The sequence below is a fragment of the Protopterus annectens genome, chromosome 6.part0, assembly GCF_019279795.1.
Source record: "Protopterus annectens isolate FY-2018-M chromosome 6.part0, PAN1.0, whole genome shotgun sequence".
In the NCBI taxonomy this organism is placed as follows: Eukaryota; Metazoa; Chordata; order Ceratodontiformes; family Protopteridae; genus Protopterus; species Protopterus annectens.
In genome coordinates, this window is record NC_056737.1 from 1,578,270,111 (window position 1) to 1,578,291,375 (window position 21,265).

At 42.3% G+C, this 21,265-nt stretch overlaps 1 protein-coding gene across 1 annotated transcript in view; it reads right to left on the reverse strand.

Moving 5' to 3' along the window:
- NIFK (nucleolar protein interacting with the FHA domain of MKI67) overlaps positions 1-21,265 on the reverse strand; it is a 390,374-nt gene that overhangs the window by 194,900 nt on the left and 174,209 nt on the right. The window contains exon 5 of the mRNA XM_044073689.1: positions 12,001-12,078. Coding sequence (XP_043929624.1) covers positions 12,001-12,078 — 78 coding nt within the window. The remainder of the gene's footprint in view (positions 1-12,000; positions 12,079-21,265) is intronic.

Below are 21,265 nucleotides of genomic sequence, written 5' to 3' on the forward strand. Positions count from 1 at the left end.
AGTCCACAAGAGGCCTGAGCCTGCGCCCGACCTCTGGAGCGTCTATATCTTCCCCTTTGAGGCCTGTCAGAAGTGGGAAAAGACCAATTTTTGGAAGGCCAATTTCTGGAAAATCTGGGAGGCTGCACTTGTAAAAAATCTTTTAGTCTGCATAGACTTGGCTTTTTCTTCCATCTTTTTAATAACCTCCTCAACCTTAGATCCAAATAAGACATCATGCTGAACAGGAGCATCTAGCAATTTAGCCTTAACTTGTTCAGGTAAATTCTGCTCACGAAGCCAAGCATGTCTCCTGATAACAGTGCCAGAGACAGCCGCCCTGCAAGAAGCCTCTAAGGCATCAAAACCACAATGTAAACTATGTTTGCTAACTTGTTCAGTTGCATGCAATACATCCTGTAATTCCTTGTCCTCAGCACATGCAGGAAAGGTAGAAAGCCTCTGTTTTAAAACAGATAAAAGAAACTGTTGATACTTAAACATGTGAAACTGGCAATTTAAAGCTCTAATAGAAAGGGTAGCTGAAGTATAAACCTTTTTGCCCCACCTGTCCAAGGCACAAGAATACTTTTCAGAGGGGATAGGATTCTTAGAGGAGGCGGCCTTAGCAGCCTTGGAACCCTGAGAAATAGTTTCAGGATCAGCAGAAGGGTTCTTAAATAAGAATTGATGGGAATCAGGGACCCTGTAAAATCTATCAGGCTTAGAAGGAGCAGGCAGCATGGAATCAGGATTCAAGTTAGCTTCAGAGAAGGCATCATCCACAATGTCAAGTACAGGAGGAATAGCCAAAGGCCTGTGCTGAGGGAGAAGAAGAAATTCCCTAAGCCTCTTTTTGGAAGCAGAATAATCCTGACCTTCCCAATGAAAATGCTCCCTCATCTCATGCAAGGTTCCCCCAAAAGAGAAATCTTCAGGGGGGGAGGCAGAGGGAACAGAATCCTCTGCATCCGAATCCTCATAAGGAGGAAAAGAGTAATCCTGATCAGAGGAAGAAACAGAAGATACAGAAGCCTGATCAGAGGAATCATAAGGGATATCCTGTCTAGGCCTTTTCTCAGGAGGAGGGTGAGAACCCCTAATCATAGTCAATAAATCCTCAGCCATCCGTAGTAATTGCTTCCGAGTCTTAGGAGCTGAATCCGAAGAAGCTTGAGCAGAAAGTCTGGGTTTAACAGGAGTCTTTGACTTAGCTTTTGTCTTTGTGGAAATAGTAATGTGTGAAGGCCTGAAGACCCCCTCAGAAGCCGGTACCTGCACAGCGGTTCTGGACCCATCTGAAGGAGCAACGTCCGAAGGTCCTGCAGCAGACAAATTACTAGGCCTAGATGGCTCCCCATGTGAGTCCGTGTCGGCCATCGGTTCTGAAGTGGCGGACAACAGGGGCTGCAAAAGCGCCTCACTGACGACCGCCGAACCCGAAGCTGGCTCTGGCTGCAAAGTATCCTGTTTGGATCTCGGAGGCCTGTCCTTGTCTTTGCGTTTCTTCTGTAATCGGGTAGTCGGTAAAGTATCCGACGACATCCTATAATTAGTCTACCAAAGTAATTCAAGGCCCAATCGTACCTACGCTTGATAGTGCGAGAATTAAACCTGGTACAGAACAGACAGCAAGAAACGTCGTGGTTAGGGCCTAAGCAAGGTAGACAGTAAGAGTGGAAATCTTTATGAGGTATTTGTTTTCCACATGATACACAATTATTAACTTTTTCTGACATCGGAGGAGCAAGAAAAAAGTTTCCCCAGCGGGGTACTTAGCTTTGAGAAGAGAAGTAGAAAACTTCGGATCGATGACAATCACACCACGTTGTCTTGAAAACGCCAACCAACAACTAGCGAACTGCTTTGCACCGCATGGCAAGAAAGACTGGAGAAGATGGCGTCGGCTGTCAGCTTTATACCCATGTGCTCTGACGTCAGGGTACTAGCTGATACAGCCGACGCCGGACCCAGACTTTGATATTCTGGCCGACCTCGGGCTGCCTGCCGGCAGGAGTACCCTACAGTTATGACTGCAACAGTGAAACACGAAGAACATCATCTCTGATGCTCAGGTGAAGGCTGCCCTCTCCAAAGCAAAAAACACTGCTTCCATGGGACCAGATGGCATCCCGGGTTGCGTCCTTCATTAACTCCAAGAAGAACTAATCCCTCAAATAAAACAGCTGTACAATCTCTCAGCCTCACTACAGGATATGTGCCCACAGAATGGCGTACAGCAACAGTGGTCCCACTCCACAAAGGTGGAGCCTCCACGGACCCTGGAAACTATCGCCCCATAAGCCTGACCAGCTTAGTCTGCAAGGCTATGGAGAGGATCATCATGGAGCTCAAACAAAGACATTGGGGACCTACAGACACTAGGTCCTACCCAGTTTGGCTTCATCAAGGGCAGATCCTGCCTTTTGAACCTGGTTGACTTCTTCGAAACAGTCACCAAAGCCATAGATGAAGGGAAGGTAGTCCACACAGCCTATCTGGACCTAGCAAAGGCATTTGACACAATACCCCACTCGGGCATCATAGATAAGCTATCCAGCTTAAATATAAACTCCTATGTCACAAGATGGGTCGCAAACTGGTTCAAAGACAGAACCCACAGAGTGAGAGTTGCTGGAGCCATGTCAGACTCAAAACCGGTCACAAGTGGCGTCCCACAAGGTTCTGTCCTGGGACCGCTCTTGTTCGGTATATACTTTTCTGAGGTACAGGCCAACGTGGGAGGACTATAGCTCACCAAGTTCGCAGACTACTGCAAACTAGGTGCCATAATCAAGTCTCCAGCTGACACAAACATCCTTCAAAAAGATCTCACAGAGACGGATAACTGGTGCCAGAGCCATGGTCTAAAGCTAAATGCCAAAAAGTGTATAGTCATACCCTTTGGCAAAAACAATGTGCCCACAAATTACCACATAGGCAGTAACCCATTAAGTACAGAGAAAGTAATTAGGGATCTGGGGACCTAAGTTGATAGCAATCTCTCCTTTGACAACCACATTGCCAAAGTGGTTAGAAAGACCTTTTACATAGTCCACCTCATCATGAAAGGATTCACATCTAGATCAAGAGAGGTAATCGTGCCCCTTTATTCATCCCTCATCAGGCCCATCATAGAATACAGTGCCCCTTTTGGGATGTACCTTACCCGACACCTGCAGCAATTAGAAAGACCCCAAAAGTACCTCACCAAGAGGATCAAGGGACTCAAACAGATGCCATATGCTGCTCGGTTAAAAAAACTCCAGCTCTACTCAGCTGCATACCGCCTACTTCGAGGCGATCTATGCCTGACATATAAAGCTATGTCCAATCCAGAATTAATGGACATGCTCCACCTCAGTAAATCTAAATCCCTTAGAGCCACACGCTCGAGGGACTTGAACCTCAGCACTGAAATAAATAGAACTTGCTGGAGGGACAGATTCATAACCCAAAGGGGCTCCCTTCGCTCTGGAACAGAATTCCAATTCATGTTAGGCAGAGCACCTCACTGAATCTCTTCAAGAAGAATCTTGATGAGTGGATGGGGGATTGTAGGTTTGTCCCGGGGATTACTTCCGTGTCACTATTAGACAGAGGCACAGCAAACTAAACCTTAAAAAGGGCACAGTATACTCAAATCAAGGGGTGGCGTAAGCCAAACAAAATCGGGCTAGGCTTATAATTGCCCAGGGCAGATAGCCTAGTATGAACCTATGAACCTATAAAATATCACTTGGCAACCGATAAACTATGCAACTGTATCATACCTACAGTTAAGTATGCAATCCTAACTCTGTCCACTCTGTACACTGTACAAATATAGTAATACAGTATTTTTGATTCTACTCATAGTATCTTCCAAACAAGTAAGTCAACAATCTGATATGCTTTACAAAAAATGTATTTCAATCCTTTTGGAGCTTCACACCCTGGGCCTCCACTAAAAATGGGAGTTTTGTTTACTGGTAAATTCTGTCTGGGAACTGAAAGTACATAAATTATAAAGTAGCATAAGCAGGCAAGCTATTTTTTATTTTTGTGAAAATGTTAGATGAAGAATTGAGAAGAAACTTGTATACCAAGGAGTATGTGATCCCAAGAGATGCTCTAGACAGAAAATTCATCATATCATCAGCCAGAATGGTTACCACCTGCAATGCCATTGCTGACCACTCTACGGTGTTGTACTGTCATATCGTACCCTGCAATCCTAAGCTCCACCTTAATAACTTGGCATTTTGCTGGCTGGTTCCATGTAGCCATGTTAAGGGATTGTGGTCTATAACTACACTGAATTTCCTTCCATACAGATAAGGCTGAAGTTTCTGCAGTGCCTGTACTATGGCTAGACATTTCTTTTCTACAGCTGCATAACATTCCTCCCTGGGTTGAAGTCTACGTCTGAGATATACCACTACTGGGTGCTCTTCTTCCTCTAAGGAGACCTGGTTAAGTACGGCCCCAAACCCATGGTTTGAAGCATCCACCTGCCCTAGAACGTCTTTGCTGTAATCTGGACTGGCTACCCCAGGGGGTCCTCCCAAAGCTCCTTTAAGCTTCTGGAATGCCTGCTCACATGCTGGAGTCCACAATACTTTATCTGGCCTGTTTTTCCCTCTCAGGGCTGTGAGAGGAGAAGCTATGGTACTATAATTGGGGGCAAACTTTCTATAGTACCCCGCAGTCCCTAAGAATGCCCTCACCAGCTTTTGGATAACAGGGGCTGGCTATGCCTAAATGGCTTCCACTTTGACAGGATCTGGCCTGATCTTACCACTCCCCACTCTGTGTCCCAAGTAGGAGACCTCCTGCCATGCCCATCTGATACTTAACTGGGCTTAATGGGCAACCCCCTGCCCTCTGCAGTCTGCCCAGCACCTCCCTGTCATGCTGAAGGTGCTGCTGCCAGGAATAGCTGTAAATGGCAATATCATCCAGGTAAGCAAGGGCATAATCTCCAGCTCCTGCCAGGATATGCTTTACCAGCCTCTGGAAAGTCGCTGCGGCATTTTTCATCCCAAAGGGCATCTTCGTGAACTCATACAAGCCGAAAGAAGTTACAAAGGCCGACATGCGTTGGGAGTCAAGGGCACTTGCCAGTAATCCTTGGTCAGATCAGTAGTGGTCAGATACTTAGCCCCACGCACCTGCTCTAGGGCTTCATCTGTCCTAGGCAATGGAATAAGGATCCAACTCAGTGTGACTATTACGTTTCCTGTAGTTCACAGAGAACCTAGTGCTGCCATTCTTCTTTGGTACCAGCACCACTGAGAAGGCACAGGGACTGCTCGACTCCTGGATTACTCCCAGTTAAAACATATCCTCCCTTACAGCCTAACTCGCTCAGGCATCCTGTAAGGGGCCTGCTTTGTAGGTCTTTGGGGCCTTGTATCCACATGGTGCTGTACCAGGTGGGTGCACCCTGGTTTCCCAATGAACATATCCCCAAACTCTTGTAACACTGCTCAGATTACTTGAACCTGGGCAGGGGATAGCCACTGGGACATTGGTACCTCTTCCACTGAGGTACCAGTTCGAGGCTCACTGAGGAGATCAGTCACCAAATCCCCCTCAGACTTCTGGTCACCCACTGCATATACTCAGCACAAGGGTTTGCCTATCATGGTAAGGCTTCATCATGTTAACATGGTGCAGTTTGTGCCCCTGCCTAGCAGGTATACCATGTAGTTAACATCACTGACCTTCCTTACCACCTTCAACGGTCCCTCCCAAGCTGCCTTGCAGCTTATTATGTCTGAGAGGAATGCGCACCATCATCTGCTGTCCCACAGCATACTCTCTGACTTGAGAATTCCTGTCATACCCGACCTTGTTTCCTGCTGTTGGGCTCCTGCCATGTTCTCCTGGGCCAAGGCCATGAGCTCCCTAAGCCTTGTCCTGAAGTTTAGGACATATGCCATGACAGATTCCTTGTGGGATTCATACTTACCCTCTCACTCATCACAAATCAAATCTAAGGCCCCCTCTCCCTATGCCCATACAGCAACTCAAAGGGTGAAAAACCTGTGGATTCCTGGAGCACCTCACTGTGAGTAATCATCAGATGGGGCAAATATTTGTCGCACACTCTCTTAAACTGGTTTGCAAATGCCCGTAGCATAGTCTTTAGTGTAGCACTTAACCTCTCCAGAAGACCAATTAGTCTGGGGTTGGTAGGGGGTTGTCTTTAGGTGCTTCACCGTACAGCGCTCCCACAGACAAGCCAGCAGGTCTGACATGAAATTGGCACCTCTGTCAGTCAGTATTTCTCTTGGGAAACCTACCCTGCTGAAAACCTCTAGCAAAGCATTTGCCACCACCTCTGCCTCGATGTAGGACAGAGCCACCGTCTCAGGGTATCTAGTAGCATAATCTACTACCGCTAGGATGTACTTCTTTCCCTGTGGAACTTGGGGTACTCAGAGGCCCCACAATATGCAAAACTACTCTCTGAAACAGCTCCTCAGTCTCAGGCAAAGGCATCAAAGGAGCTTTGACCGTGTCTCCTGCCTTGCATACGGTTTGGCACTGCTTACAAGTCCTGCAGTACCCTGTTACATCCTGGGCAGTCCCAGGCCAGTAAAAGTTCTGCATAATTTGTCTGTTGGTACACTTTATGTCCATATGACCTGCAAAAGGAATGTCATGGGCTACGGCTAAAAGTGCCAGATGGCAGGCTCTGGGCACTACCAACTGCTGTATCACCTCACTTTCTATCCCTTCCTCAGGGGTCCACTCTCTATACAGTAACCCTTTGTGTTCCGGTATACAGAATCCCCCTTTCCTTGAGAATCAGGTGCCCCCCTTAGCTACCTCCCTCTAGCCTTGTAATGTATGGTCTGACAGCTGAGCCTGTCTCATCTCTCTCTGTAACTCTTCCCAGCACCCCTTCCCCAGGAAGTCTGGTATCCTCTGACAGTAGTGCCTTACTGTCAGCTTGGGTACTACTACTACTCACCTCTGCCCTTGCAGTCACTCTGTCCAAGGGACATGAGTACCCACCAGCAGCTTTGACTCACCTCAGTCTCACTGATACAGGGTAACTCCCTCCCTGAAGTAGCCACATCACCAGTCCTTACTTCAGGTAAAGCTCTGACTGGAGTGGACTGCCCAAGCAAGCACTTTTCCTCTAACCACTCCAGGCTTCACAGTGGTTAGGTCAGACTCTCTTTCTTGGCAGTGGCCTGTTTTCCATCTACCAAGAACAGATATAAACTATGCTGGTAGCTTGGTACCCCTGTTGTCACCAGACTGGCATTCTCTTACTCCCACTTGCTGGGTCCCCCACTTTTTGCCCCCCATCTTGCCTCCATGGACATCCATATGCTACGTGGTGCCACTGGTTACATTTAAAACATTTAACCCTTGGTCCTGGCTATGTACCTGAAACAGTGGCCTCCCCTGTTACTGGTGGACTCTACTGAGGTAGTTTAGGCTGTCCACCATAGATTCCCTTGTATCCATGTGCAGCACTAGGCATCCCTTTTTGTGCAGTGATGCCCTGCGTGCTAGGTCTAGATCTCAGTTTTTCCCCCCAACTCATCTTCAGAGTTGCATTCCCTTTCTGCCAGCCAGATTCTCATGTCCTCAGGCAAAGTGCTAAGGGCTTGTTCCCTCACCAAAAGGTCTGCCAGCCCTTGAAAAGTGGTGACCTGACACCAACTCACCCACCTATGAAAATAAGTGCTTAGTTCAGCAATACAATGACGTACACTTTCATCTGCCTTGCGTCAATGCTCACAAAACTTTTTTCTGCAAGCTTCAGGTATTAACTTAAAACACTGTAATAAATGGTGCTTAACTTTATCATAATTTAAACAATCAGTATCAGAGAATTTAGAAACAGCATTTACAGCTTTACGATGGAGTAACAGGGTCAGGAACTGCACCCAGAGCTCTTGGTCAGCATAATATCATTTATATACTCTTTCAGTAAAAACAAAATGAAAACTCCAGCAAAGCTAGAACTTCCACTGAGTGACCTCCCAAACCTCTTGTATCAGTGGCACATGGGATATATCCAAATGATCCTTATGAACATCCGGTGTTTCAGCTAACTGGCGATTCTGAATGGAAGCTCTAGCTTTTCTGGAGTTTTCATTTTGTTTTTACTGATTGGTTTTTCAGTGACCTTCTCACTCGTTTTAATTTTAATTTATATATCCTTTCAAATATATGAATAAAACTTTTATCATCCTCTGTAAACTGTTCCCTTCCACATTACTTCCATGACCCTGGCGAAGAATCAGCATCTCCCTCTCATGTTGACATGGCTTCTCCTTTTCTTCGGCCACCGGACGCCACAGTTTCTCATGTACTCCAGCCTCAAAATGCCACAGTCTCTCAACTGATTGTATTTCCAAATATTTGGCCTCCAGTTCAAGTATCTTTAACTCCAGGTGGACTTTTAAGTCCTCTGTGGAAAAGTTGAACTGTCTTGTTTCTGAGAACTGCAAGTCCCCATTAACAGACTCTCTATCCTCCTGGTTGCTGATCTGTGCTGCAGCGGTGATTAAGGCTGCAATCATTTCCCCTTTAGTCAGGTTGGCATGCTCCAGTCTTTTGTCTTGACACATCTCAGCCAACTGGTTCCTTGTCAGCCTGCCATAAATCCCCTGCTGACATCATTGCATGCTCTCCCTAACTATGTTAACAAAAAGTAAAATAAATAAATCTACTGTGATATGAAACTCTGAATGGCTGCTTGGGAGTTGCAGCACCTTCTTTAGTGACAACTGCATACAGGCTACAGAAATTCGATATCCACATCACTGCTCCCCAGTATGCGAGCATATGATGATCCCACCACTGACACAAATATGTGACGTCTCCACGTTGGTCCACTCATGAAGGAGCCAGAATCCTCACCACTGACACTGAAGAGGGATGTGTAATTGGAATACAAATGGATACACTCAGTATTTCCAGATGCAGACCTCTCTGCATCACACGGTTTCCCTTAAGAGCACACAGGGAACACACACAGCCCAGGGTCTGGCTTTCTCTATACAGCTCCCTCCAGGCCCCCAATAAGATTCCCCACTGGTACAGGTGTATGGTTAGTGTCCTCAGCAGAGTGTCCAAGCCAAGTCCTGCAGCACCCTCTCTCTAAACCTAGTGCTTCTTGTCCCTGCCCCAAGTAGATGACACAAACACACACAAAATTAATTCAGTAGCAGTAATACATGTACATTTATTTTCATTTCAATAGGGGGCACTGTTGATGTATTTTAACACAATTAACACAAGGCAGGCAAAATGTTCTGATGAAGACTGTGGTACAGTTGAAAGCACTTAACCAGGAATTGTTGTCATGATTGGGTTCGAATAAAATATTTACACATCCTTGTCATACGAGCAGTGATTCACTTTCAGTACATCTGGTTCTGTTACAGTGTTGGCTATTTCCTTTGTGGTTACAATTAACACAAGCAAAGCTCACAAACACATTTTCAGCACAAGCATCTGTACAAATCAGTTTGATGTACAAATGACATACAGTTCTAACACATTTGTAACACAATCTTGTATAAAAATCAGTTTGATATTCAGAGGACATATCATTCTTTACAAAACTCCAGCTGGTTATGCTGTTACTTGCCTATATCATCACACCTTACTTTACATCCTCCTTTTTTTCAAAAGCAAATTAAATTACACATATGGGAAGATGTTATATAATGACATTAGATAAATGGCCACAGATTTTATACTGTTTTATTAATTTGTGTAGTCCTTGGACTGATTTACTGTTGCTAAAGTATGTACATTTTTTATATTGCACGAGTCTGTTATCAGACTGCATTTTTTTATTTCAGCAGCATTATGCTACTGAGTTAAGTAGCACAGTAATAAACTTTGGGGATTAGAAAATAAAAGAATCATTGGTATCTGCAGCAGATGATGTGCATGGTAGTTCCTGTCTGGAAAATGTAAACGAGCTGTTAAACATTAAAACAACACCCCTCAGTGCTGAATAGGACCAGAGATGCTAGGTCTGGGAAAAAGCCTTTGTTCATTAGCTCAGTAAAAAAAAGGGGAAGCCCCAGGCACTGTCATAAAAATTTTGATTTGTATTGTAGCCATCTATGCTAAATTCCTGCCTCGGCTTGAAAGGGAAATAGTGTGAGAACCTAGAATCAGGTTCTGCCAGTCCTCTTGGAAATTATACTTCAGATATTACACAGAGAAATCTCAGAGTACCAAGTATTCTGTTTTGGGGGGCTGACTAGAAAGACTGCTGCCATATTTCATCTAGTCTTGCCCAAGTAAATTTTTAGGAAACAGTAAATTCTCTTAGATTCCTTCAGGAATATAGTGAAGCTTAGTTTAGAGAGTGTTTTTCTTTATTTGTATGAGTCTGTCCATCAAAGTTGATTTCAATATTTTCTGGGATTTGAACTCTGTAGTTTACTGTAAATACACTCAATATTTTCATGTTCTTTTATTTATTATTATTAAATATAAATATATTTAAAACTTTTAGTCTGGCTGGTCTTTGTAGAAAGTATCTAACCTTTGAAAGTACTTACATTTATCTGGTGACATTGTGTGGGCCACTCCAAAAGGCCTAGTCATCTTGGTCAACTACTACCATTTGTATTAGCATTAATATTACACCGTATAATTGGACACCCCTTGTTAAGGGCCCTAGAGTAGTTGGATTGTGGAGTGTCTTGTGGTGGTGATAACTATCTTATAGTTTGAGCAGGAGGGAACACAGCAAGTAAATCTGTGCCAACCTTTCCCAGGTGTGTATGGAGAATCAAATCTCACAAGTGTGTGTGTGTGTGTGTGTGTGTGTGTGTGTGTGTGTGTGTGTGTGTGTGTGTGTGTGTGTGTGTGTCAGCTAAGTGGGGTAGGGACATAAAGCACTGAGTTTACAGAGAGGGTGCTGGAGGACTTTGCTTGGACACTCGGCTGAGGATTTAACCCTACAGTTGTACCAGTGGGGAGTATTATTGGGGACCTGGAGGGAGACAGATATAGAGAAATCCAGACCCCGGGCTGTGTGTGTTCCCTGTGTGCTCTTAAGAGAAATTGTGCTTGATGCAGAAAAGCCTGCATCTGGAAATACTGTGTGTATCCATTTGTATTCCAAGTGTACATCCCTCTCCAGTGTCAGTGGTGAGGATTCAGGCTCCTTGATTTCTGGCCCAGCATGGGGACATCAGATATTGGTGGCATTGGTGGCCATCACATACAAGGAGCAGTGGGAGTGGTGGTTTCACTGCTTTAAGATACCAATGCTTTTACAGAATTCAGACTACAAGCATGTAAGTATTGTGGTCTTACTTCCTGGCCACTGTTTTGAATCTGAACAGTAATCCTGAGGAGCTAACAGCACATCACTTCATACATGTTGTCAAAGTTTCTAATATTTTAAACCCAGATATTACAAGCTCATTCTCAATAGATAATTTTTAAAATGAAAATTTACTACACTCTTTCCTGGCAGCCTATTTAGAAGAAACATTTGTAGCAAAAGTAAAAAATCCACAAGAAGGGGTAGCTAGATGGATCTCTGGTGACCTATCAGTAGAATTTTAGATAAGCTTCTCTGCTTGAATATGTGGTTCTCCACAGACACTCCAAAACACCTATATAACCCGCCCCCACAAGCATACCTGTAGTTATGTTTATAAACACACATTTATTTTATTTATTTAACATTTGTTTACTGGTAAAGTCCGACTGGACACGTCCTTTTTCAGCAGAGGCCTGGCGAGAAAAGCTCCATAGTAAGACAAACAAGTATGTCAAAACAGCAAATGCACAGAAACAAAATAAAGCACAGCAATTACACAGAAACAACTGTATAGCTTATCGACAGTACACATTTCCATTAAACACAGTGAGAGAAAAATATTCCAGAAGGAGGCAAATCATATAGTACAGTGAGATAACAACATATGAAATGAATGCAGTCATGATCCCTAAAAATGATGCATCCTCCAGTATGAAATGAAAAGTTACTCAACATGCTGGTGGGGAGAGAAACTAATTTAATCTTACCTCACTACTCTCAGATTTTTCAATGGGGGAGTCTGGATTTGTAGTTTCTTTCCTTTTCTTCTTTGGTTTTTGTGCAGCCTGAAGTAGTGAAAAAAAATTATTTTGCTGCAGTCTGAGTAAAGAAATTATTACATTAAGATGGTTCATGTTAATATAATATAAGGAAAAACAACCCACCTTTTTCACTTTAAGGAAAGTTTATGACAGCATCTTCACCACCACTGAACAAAGCAGACCTTAAAAAGGTGGTAGGAAATTTTGATGCCTCATGCTTTCTTCTGCTCTCCCTGCCTACATATTTTACTTATCCATTTACATTTGTATGTTTGCTGGACAGTGCTTATTTTTATTGAAATATAGGAAGAAAAGCTTTCACAATGAATTACACAATTATCATAGAGAACATGGTAAATGATGAAACAAATGAAAGTACATAAAGAACACAAGAAAACAAAGCACAGGGAGGAGACGGAATTAGTAATGACCTAAGAAAAGTACACAGCTGATAAAGCACAGTGAACACACTTTCACCTACAGCAGAGCTGGAAGGGCACTGGCAGCTGTTGTCACTGCATTTCAGATGGTACTAGCTTCACACAACACTACCTAGAGTTTAGGTACCTGGTAATGCAATGCTACTGGAAGGCAGTTTACAGACGTGCAGTGGAAGATAAACTCCCCACTTTCTAAAAACTATACATCGCTCTACAGTTAGGAGGTATACATTTACATACATCAAGGTTCAAGAGAGAATTTACAAAAATAAATAAATAAATAAATGGTATTTGAAAAACGTCTGAGCTCTGTGGTAAGGTCACAGGGTAAAATGCCTGCAGTACACACTGGCCTCAGCTACAATAGTTGCTGCTCAAGAAAGCCAAACTCGGCTTTCGTACAGAAGCCAAGAGGTCTGGCACCCTTCTCACGATAATATGCAACTCGAGATGCCCTTCTTGCAGAGGGCACACCAATCAGTAAAACAGTTTTCCATGTTAAGAATTTCGAGTCAGCCAGATGAACTGGTTGAAATGGAGCAAGTGGTAACTTCTGTAACACAAAACTAAGATCTCAAGGAGGAGCCACCAGTTTTGTTGGAGGTTTCTAACGTAAAAGCCCTTTCAAAAACATTTTGACAAGAGAATGCATTGAAAGAGGAAGATCCACAGTCAGACAAGCTGAAATGGCCAATAAATGAACCTTGGAGTAGTAAGAAAGGAGAAAGGACAGTTAAATCACACAATTATAATAAAACTAGAGAAACATTAGCCCTGAATGGGTGATGGTTACGATGCTGGCACTAACTAGCAAACTTTTTCCATTTGCCAATATAACATCTTCCAGTAGCAAGCTTTCTTGCCTCCATTATCTGCCGCATGTCCTCAGTAAACAGGTGCCTAAAGGGAATTAAGATCCTATCAGTCAGGCAGTCAGTTGAAGTTGACTGGGGTCGGGGTGTATCAAACACCCTTGTTCTTGTGCAAGTAGATACCACAATCATCCTCAAGACTGCCCCTGCCCATTTACAAAATAAGGGAAAACCACTGTTGCCTAGGCCAGAAGAGATTCACAATGATCTTGGGGATACCTTTTGAATCTTCAGAGGTACCCTGGATATCAGTGGAAAGGATGGAAAAGCACAAAGAACGTTCTTGTCCAAGGAAAGGGAAAGGCACCTGTCTTTCAGATCATGGAGTGCTGGAGCAGAATTCTGCCAGATGACTGTTCAAAAAGGAAGCAAAAAGGTCTACTTGAAAACTTCTCACAGATGGAACAATCTCGGAAGACTCCCATGATCTAGTTTCTATTTCTGAGGGTTGGACTTTGTTCTGCCATACAGTTTCTCTCTCACAGGATGTAGGGTGCCTGCAAAGTGAGTTTGCGCTGTAAAGCTATATCCCAAGCTAACACGGTTAGTTGCAAAGGGGGTAAGACCTAGTTCCCCGTTTGACTGTTGAGGAACCACATGACTGTGGTTTTGTTTGCAATAAGCTGATCCAGGGGACAAAAGTGCTTTGGTCAGAGCAAGCATCTCTCTCTATATTTATGTGCTTGCGTCTGTCCCATCCCACATGCTACATTGTTATCCCTCCTGAAACTGCTCCCCCAGCAAAGTATGAGGTGTCTGTGATGACCGAATGCTTTGGAACAAAGGGAGGAGGGGAGAACTGTTTTACAGGAATTTGGCATCTCCAAGAGATTTCTCTTCTTACAAACTCCAAATCTATGATTTGAAGCAGTACATACGTAGATACAAATATTTCAAACACAGGCATTAATGCCCTTCTAGCTTGCCAATATACCAAAATTGTCATAAGTGTCCAGGGCTGCACTTAAAAATATCTAAATTAGAGCTTGCTTTAATATAGTTTGATACATGCAGTTTGATAGTTTGTTCCATGCATCAACTGCTCTCCTAGAGAAACAACTGTTACACTTATCATTCCTACAGAATCTTCTGCAATAGGTTGTCTGAGGATTCTCAACTACTTTTTGATAACCCCAAACATTCCCAGAGGTAGTTGTCCCTAAATGCCCTACATACCTGAATAAGTAGAGAGACTGTACAAGTTCAGATGTTTTAGTCTTTCATAATAACTTCAATTTTTACATCCATGGATGCCCTTGATATATTTCTGCTGTACTTTTTCCAGTTTACTCATGCTCATTTTCTTATAAGGTTTCCATACTCAAGTTTGGGTCCAATATAATTAACAATGTCTTCATCATTTCTGATGTCCTAGACTTTATACATTTTTTTATACAGTTATGTAACTATCATTAACCAATTAGATGATATGATTAGAAAAACTCAAACGCTGGATCTATCTATATACCCAGGTCCTTAAATTAATCTACAATTTCCATCATGTGGACTGTACTAATTATTCATCTTTCAATCTCTCTCTCTCAAATCTCATATGCTTAGTTTTTGATGCATGTAATCTGCATCTTATTCCCCTGTGCCCAAATGGTCTATTTAACCAAGTTATTTTGCAAACATGCCCTATCTGTAACACATGCAATCAGTTTACCCAATTTCAGGTCATCTGCATACACACTGTAGAACACCTCAGATGAGAAGCAAAGGTCTGAGAGATACAATTTAAACAAGCACAGGCCTAGGACAAAGCCCTGCAGGACACAGACTCTAACCAGGAATTTCACCTGTCCAATTGCTCTATGATATTTGCCATGTTCAATTTGTAAGCCATGCAGCTTAGCCATCTTATCAAGAGATAATCAATATCTAGTTGCTTTAATTTACTGATCAGTGTTTTGTCAAGGACCTGTCAATCTATATAAATTACACCACAGCACAATATTTCATTCATAGCTACTATATTGTTACAGAACATCATGGTACAGGTGGTTACAGATCTAGTTCCAACATATGTATACTGACATATGGTTTCAAGTCCCCAACCCCAACCTTTCCAATTCTGACAAGAACTTATCCAATATTACCTACTTAAGGATTGCCATGACTCTAGGTTTGTCCTACTCCCCTTTCCCTTAAAGACAGGTTTAATTAAGTGTATGCTACCAAGCTTAAAGAATCTCCCCATATTTATATGATCTAGTAAATATAGATATAAATGGTACAAGTTCTTGCTGAAGTGTTCTTAGGTCATTACTAATTCCGTCTCCTCCCTGTGCTTTGTTTGGATGCAGTTTGCATAGCTGTTTTTCAATACAGTCTAATTTGATTCTAGTACACGAGGTTACCTGGATGTCACTGGAACAATTTATCACCCCCTCTGTGGAGGCAGACTGTTTTGCATGATATTTTATAAATATATACACAATTTATTCTCAGACACAACAGATTATAGAATCTACACACAGTTTTATCAGTTTGCATGTCTTTACTCCTTCCACATATTCTGTATCCATACAATAGTTTCCTATTATGCTCAATATCTTTATATTAAAATTTCTTTCAATTTTTTCTTGATCTTGTATCACACTATGCTTAAATTTGTTTGCCCAACATGTTTATTTCAGTTTTCTAAGTTGTAGTTAGACCTCTTTTGCATTTTATATTTTTGTCTCTCTCCTTAATCAGCTATCTTGTTCGTATGGAAATACATCCCCTGATGTTGTATGCCTAGATCCTGATGTTAAACATTTTTTTTATTTTTGCACTCCAATTTATCTTTCAAAACTTTCCCCGATTCCTTCTGCAGTTTTTCCACTGAAAACATCACTCCAATTAGTTTTACCTAGTTTCTGTTTTGCTGTCATAAAATCTGCAATTAATCTTCTGTGCATCGATTTAGATTTCAGGTTGGCAGCATTATCTAGCAACAAATTAAATTTTATACCACCATGGTGGATCGGTAGCATTGTTGCCTCACAGCAAGAGGTTCATTTCTCGGCTTGGGTTGGGAGTGCCTTGTGTGTGGAGTCTGCATGTCCTCCCAGCGGTCGAGTGGGCGTTAGAAAGACATGCGTTGAATGGGCGTGCCTTCGTTGAAGGTTGGGCGTTGGGCTGACAACTCGACACCATAAAAAAAAAAAAAAACTGCCAATCGTTAGCGGACCGGAGTTCCACTGTGGCGACCCCTAACTGGGAAAAGCTGAAAGACCAACAACAACCACCACCATGATCACTGAATACCAGGTGGTAAAAATTGATATGAATTAACAGTAATTTCTTTAGGAACACGAACAATTATAGTATATTCCATTGCTCCTAAACATACATTGTGAAAAATTTCCTTACTAATGATGTTGAATCAATATTATTCCAGCCTGTTTCTGGTAAATTTAAGTCCCCAACCACTATTATTATTCCCTCTTGTGTTTCATGCAAGAAATGTATGAATTACTCTAGATCATCAGCACTTGACTTTGGTGGTCTATACACTCCAGCAATTGTTATACGTTCCAGGGCTAATGTTACAGTTGCACAACCTATAGTATTTATGTTATCCCTGAACATGTAGTAATCACAGGTCTCATAACTATCTTTAATCTCTATCATAACACCTCCACCTGACTGATATAGTTACAATAAAATCATTTATACCCTGACAGAACTGGTTTTCAGTCACTGTTCTTTAACCGTGTTTCACAAACAATAACATCAGCTTTGTGGGAATGTAGCAAATTTTCCAATTAAGAAAAATATATTACTAATGGTCCTAGCATGAATAACCATCAGAGATGCATCAAATGTTGCTATCGGTGAACTGTTATTTTGATGTGGCACAAATCCTGCTTGTGTTTGTCAAGTATTGCAAAAACCTGCTGCAAAAATTCTCTTCCATGACCTTGACAAATGCACACCATCCTGTCTGAACATGTGTGCCTAAAATTAGGCGCGGATCCTCTACACATTTCCATGATTTAAAACGGGACATTTTTTCATGTAGGGATTTAACCAAAAAATCTGTGACTTGACTCTCCTTTCTATGTGTGATTTGTGAAAAATGTCCCAACAGTACAAACTATACTAAGAGCTATAAGTTCCCTACTAACAGTCAAGAGTCCTTGTGGAGGAGATAATTTGTACAGACATGAATAAAAACAGATCTGTACTTCCTTACATTAAGGCATTCTAAGGCTTTTCTCACATCCTGTATTTTTACTCATGGCAAGCAAAACACTATTCAATGTTCATTATCTTCTCTGTAAATGTATCATTTCCTCTAATAATTGAATCTTCAACTACAGAAATACATTTACTGTTAATTCAGTAATATCTGCTCTATTAATTACAAAGGAATGATAGTTTTTTTTATCACCAATAGCCTTATTAATCCCACTACAATTATCATACAGCTGGCTTTGTACATCCACAGCTAAAGCCATGTTGTCAATGTCTTTCTCTCATCTTTTTTCTTGCAGTAATATTCTTTCAATCCTTGTGTGTTCTATTTTCATTTCTTCCTTTTCACCTGCCCCTTGCCTATTTTTCTACCTTCTGTTTTGGAAAACGTTGCCTTTTACTGTAGACTGATGGTTTCCCGATAGAAAAATGTTACAATTTCCTGTAATTTGTGTGTTACATAACAAAGTAGTGTCCTTTTTGGTATGTATTCGCTTTACTTGCATTTAATTTATAATGCAGACATTTATCAGTTTCTTTTTCTTCCTTATTTGTTGTGAACTTCTTCCTTCCTTTCTTTTTTACTTCCTTCTAAACACTCTGAATCCTCACATTGCTGAATACTTGTATCCAGAATTCCAAAGTTGTCAGGGGCATTGTCTTGTTTCACAGGGGTTGAGTGATCTTTACAGTCAATAGACACAACTTTCCTAAATGTGTTCTATTTGCCCTTTGCCTAACATTATTTTTCCATCAGTCCAGTTATTACTGTAAGTAACAGTTCTCAAAGCCGTGGCAGTTGCACAAGTACAATCATCATCAGTAAGTCTAGACTGTCTACTAATAATGTCCACAACTTGAAACACATATCAGTGTTATCAGGTGTTAACTTAAAATATACATAGCATTTATTATACTATAGAGGATATTTGTGCTTTCACAAAACATTCAAATGAATAAAAAAAAATATAAAAGAAATTAATCAAAATCAGTTACCACAGAATGCAGAGAAAACAAATCAATTTCTATGAGAAAAATCACAGAAACAATATATAATGAAATACTAAGCACAGTAAAGTTGTTGCTCTGACTGTACAAGTTCTGAAAGTCAGACAAACTATGGAACTATCGCTCGCAATTGCATCTCTTTTTAACAGTAAAGATCAGTAAATCACAGGCCAATACAGGATTGTTTAGATAAGCTCTAGATTATTCTCTCTGCAGTCTATATGACTTTATTGCTGATTAGGGCCCTTAGGACGCCTAGAGAGTCTGCCTTTCTAAAACCTATCCCTTTCTAACAACAAACAAATGAAAAAAATTATGTACTCACCATAACATTCCATCTGAGTAGTAGTTCTTGATTTGTTTTCAACCTGTGGGTTCCCAGATCTGTATCGGATCCGACTTGGCCACATATCGAGCATCTGATCCAAGCTCAAAGCTCCTCCCCTTACCCATAATGCTCTTCTCTCCTTCCTCCCTTCAGATTGAGTTTGCTACCCAATCCAGTACCACCATCAGACCCAAGAGAGACTTGTTCATACAAGAAACCAACAAAAAGAATAAGAGGCACCCTACAGTGACCACTTGCATAATACTTAGGAGGCACCAACAGTTCACTCAAGGCTGGGGGAAGGAGGGAGAGACGGTTGAAGACAAATGAACAACTACTCAGACAGAACGTTATGGTGAATACATAACTTCTTTATCTGAAGTAGTTGTCTTCATTTGGTCTTCAACCTGTGGGACAGAGTCCCCAGCTACCAGACACCTGTGAGGCCCTCATGGAAGGATATTCTGGAGCACGGCAGAGCCAAAGGATGCCCTGTTCCCGGATACAATTTCCGATTTATAATGTAAGATGAAGGTATGGTATGAGGACCAAGTGGCCACAGAACAAATATCTAATGACACACTGGACCAGAAAGCTAGACCTGGTGGAATGCTCTTTCACTTGACTCAGTGGAGAAATTACACTGGCTGAATACGACCAAATGATACACCGAGAAATCCAATGGGTAATGGTAACTTTAGAGGTTGATTTCCCTAAAAAGGGTTTGGAGTAAGAAATGAAAAGCTGGTCAGATTTACGAAAGGTTTTTGTCCTGTGCAAGTAGAAAAGTAATTGTCTGTGCACGTCTATTAAATACAATTTGTATTCTACCTTGTTTTGAAAATTTGGAAAGACTGGGAGGTTTATTTACCTGATTAATGTTGGCTTCTGAAGCTACTTTAGGTAGAAAGGAAGGATTAATATGCAGACACACCCTGTCCTTATGAAAATCATATAAGGGGGTTTGATCGACAGAGCTTGAAGTTCTGAAACGCTCCTGGCTGAAGTAATGTCAACCAGAAAGGCAGTCTTCCAACATAGAAACTGCATATCCAGTGAAGCTGCAGGTTCAAAAGGAGGCGAGACTAAGGTTTGCGGTACTAGGGTAAGATCCCAAGATGTTGTAGAGTCCTTTACAGGGGGTTGAAGAAGAAAGGTACCTTTGAGGAAGGCCTTACAAAGCTTTGAAGATGCTATGGAAGCCATATTATCCCCCACGATAATTAGAAATTGCTGCAAGTTGAACTTTGACTACAAAAACTGGCACCTTGTCGAAAAATTCCAGATAAAAATTCCAACACCGCAGAAACTGGAGCCATGAAAGGATCTAATGCACACTGAGAGGCAGAGATAGAAAAACGTTTACATTTGCTGGAGTACACTTTTCTGGTGGAAGACTTAGGAGCCGCCACTAGACTTCTTTTGACGGGAGAGGATAACCCGGGAGTCCTATCATGGGAACTGGAGCAGCTAAGCAGCGAGCTTTAGACTGCCCAGGTCTGGATGGGAAATCCCCGAGGGATGAGAAATGAGATCCGTAACTGGATCCAACATCCATCCACCAGATGAGACCTCAGAGAGGGAAACCAGATATGGTGAGGCCAGAAAGGGGCAGGCAATGAGGATAACTAAGCTCCCCAGCCTTTTAACTTTCTGAAGAAATTTTGATATTAAGGGAAGAGGTGGATAAGCATATAGAAGACTGGGGGAGGGGGGCAAGCATGAATCAGAGCATCTCTGGGGGCTTCCCCCGGAGGGGAATCCAGAGAAAAGAACTCACTGCATTTCGCATTGGAAGGAGAGGGGAACAGATTGCAGCAAGGCTGACCCTACTTGTGAAAGATCTGTTCCACTACTAAAGGATTCAGAGACCACTCGTGAGGCATCAGAATAGATCTGCTGAACCTGTCCGCCAGAATGTTGGACCTCCCTGGAATGTGCGTCGCCAATAGAAAATGGCCGTTGGAGATTGCCCATTCCCACACTTTCATGGTGGAGATCGCCCATTCCCATACTCTCATGGCCTCGCAACATAAGGGATATGATCTGGTTCCTCCCATTTGATGTACCAGACCACCGCCTTATTGTCCATCTGGATAGCAACTGTTCCTGAAGGAAGATGGGCATGGAGAGCCTGCAATGCTAGAAGCACTGCCCTCATCTTCAGGACATTGATATGCAGATTGGTCTCGTAGGAGTGACCACGTGCCTTGAACTGTCCTTCCCAAGCAGTGCCCCTCCCAGCTAAGAGGTGTCTGTTGTCACCATGGCCATAGGAAATGGTGGGAAAAAAGGACATCCCCGAACAAGGTCCGAGGAAAGAATCCACCATGGAAGAGTCCCTAACACACTCAAGAGACTCTGACAGGGTGAGT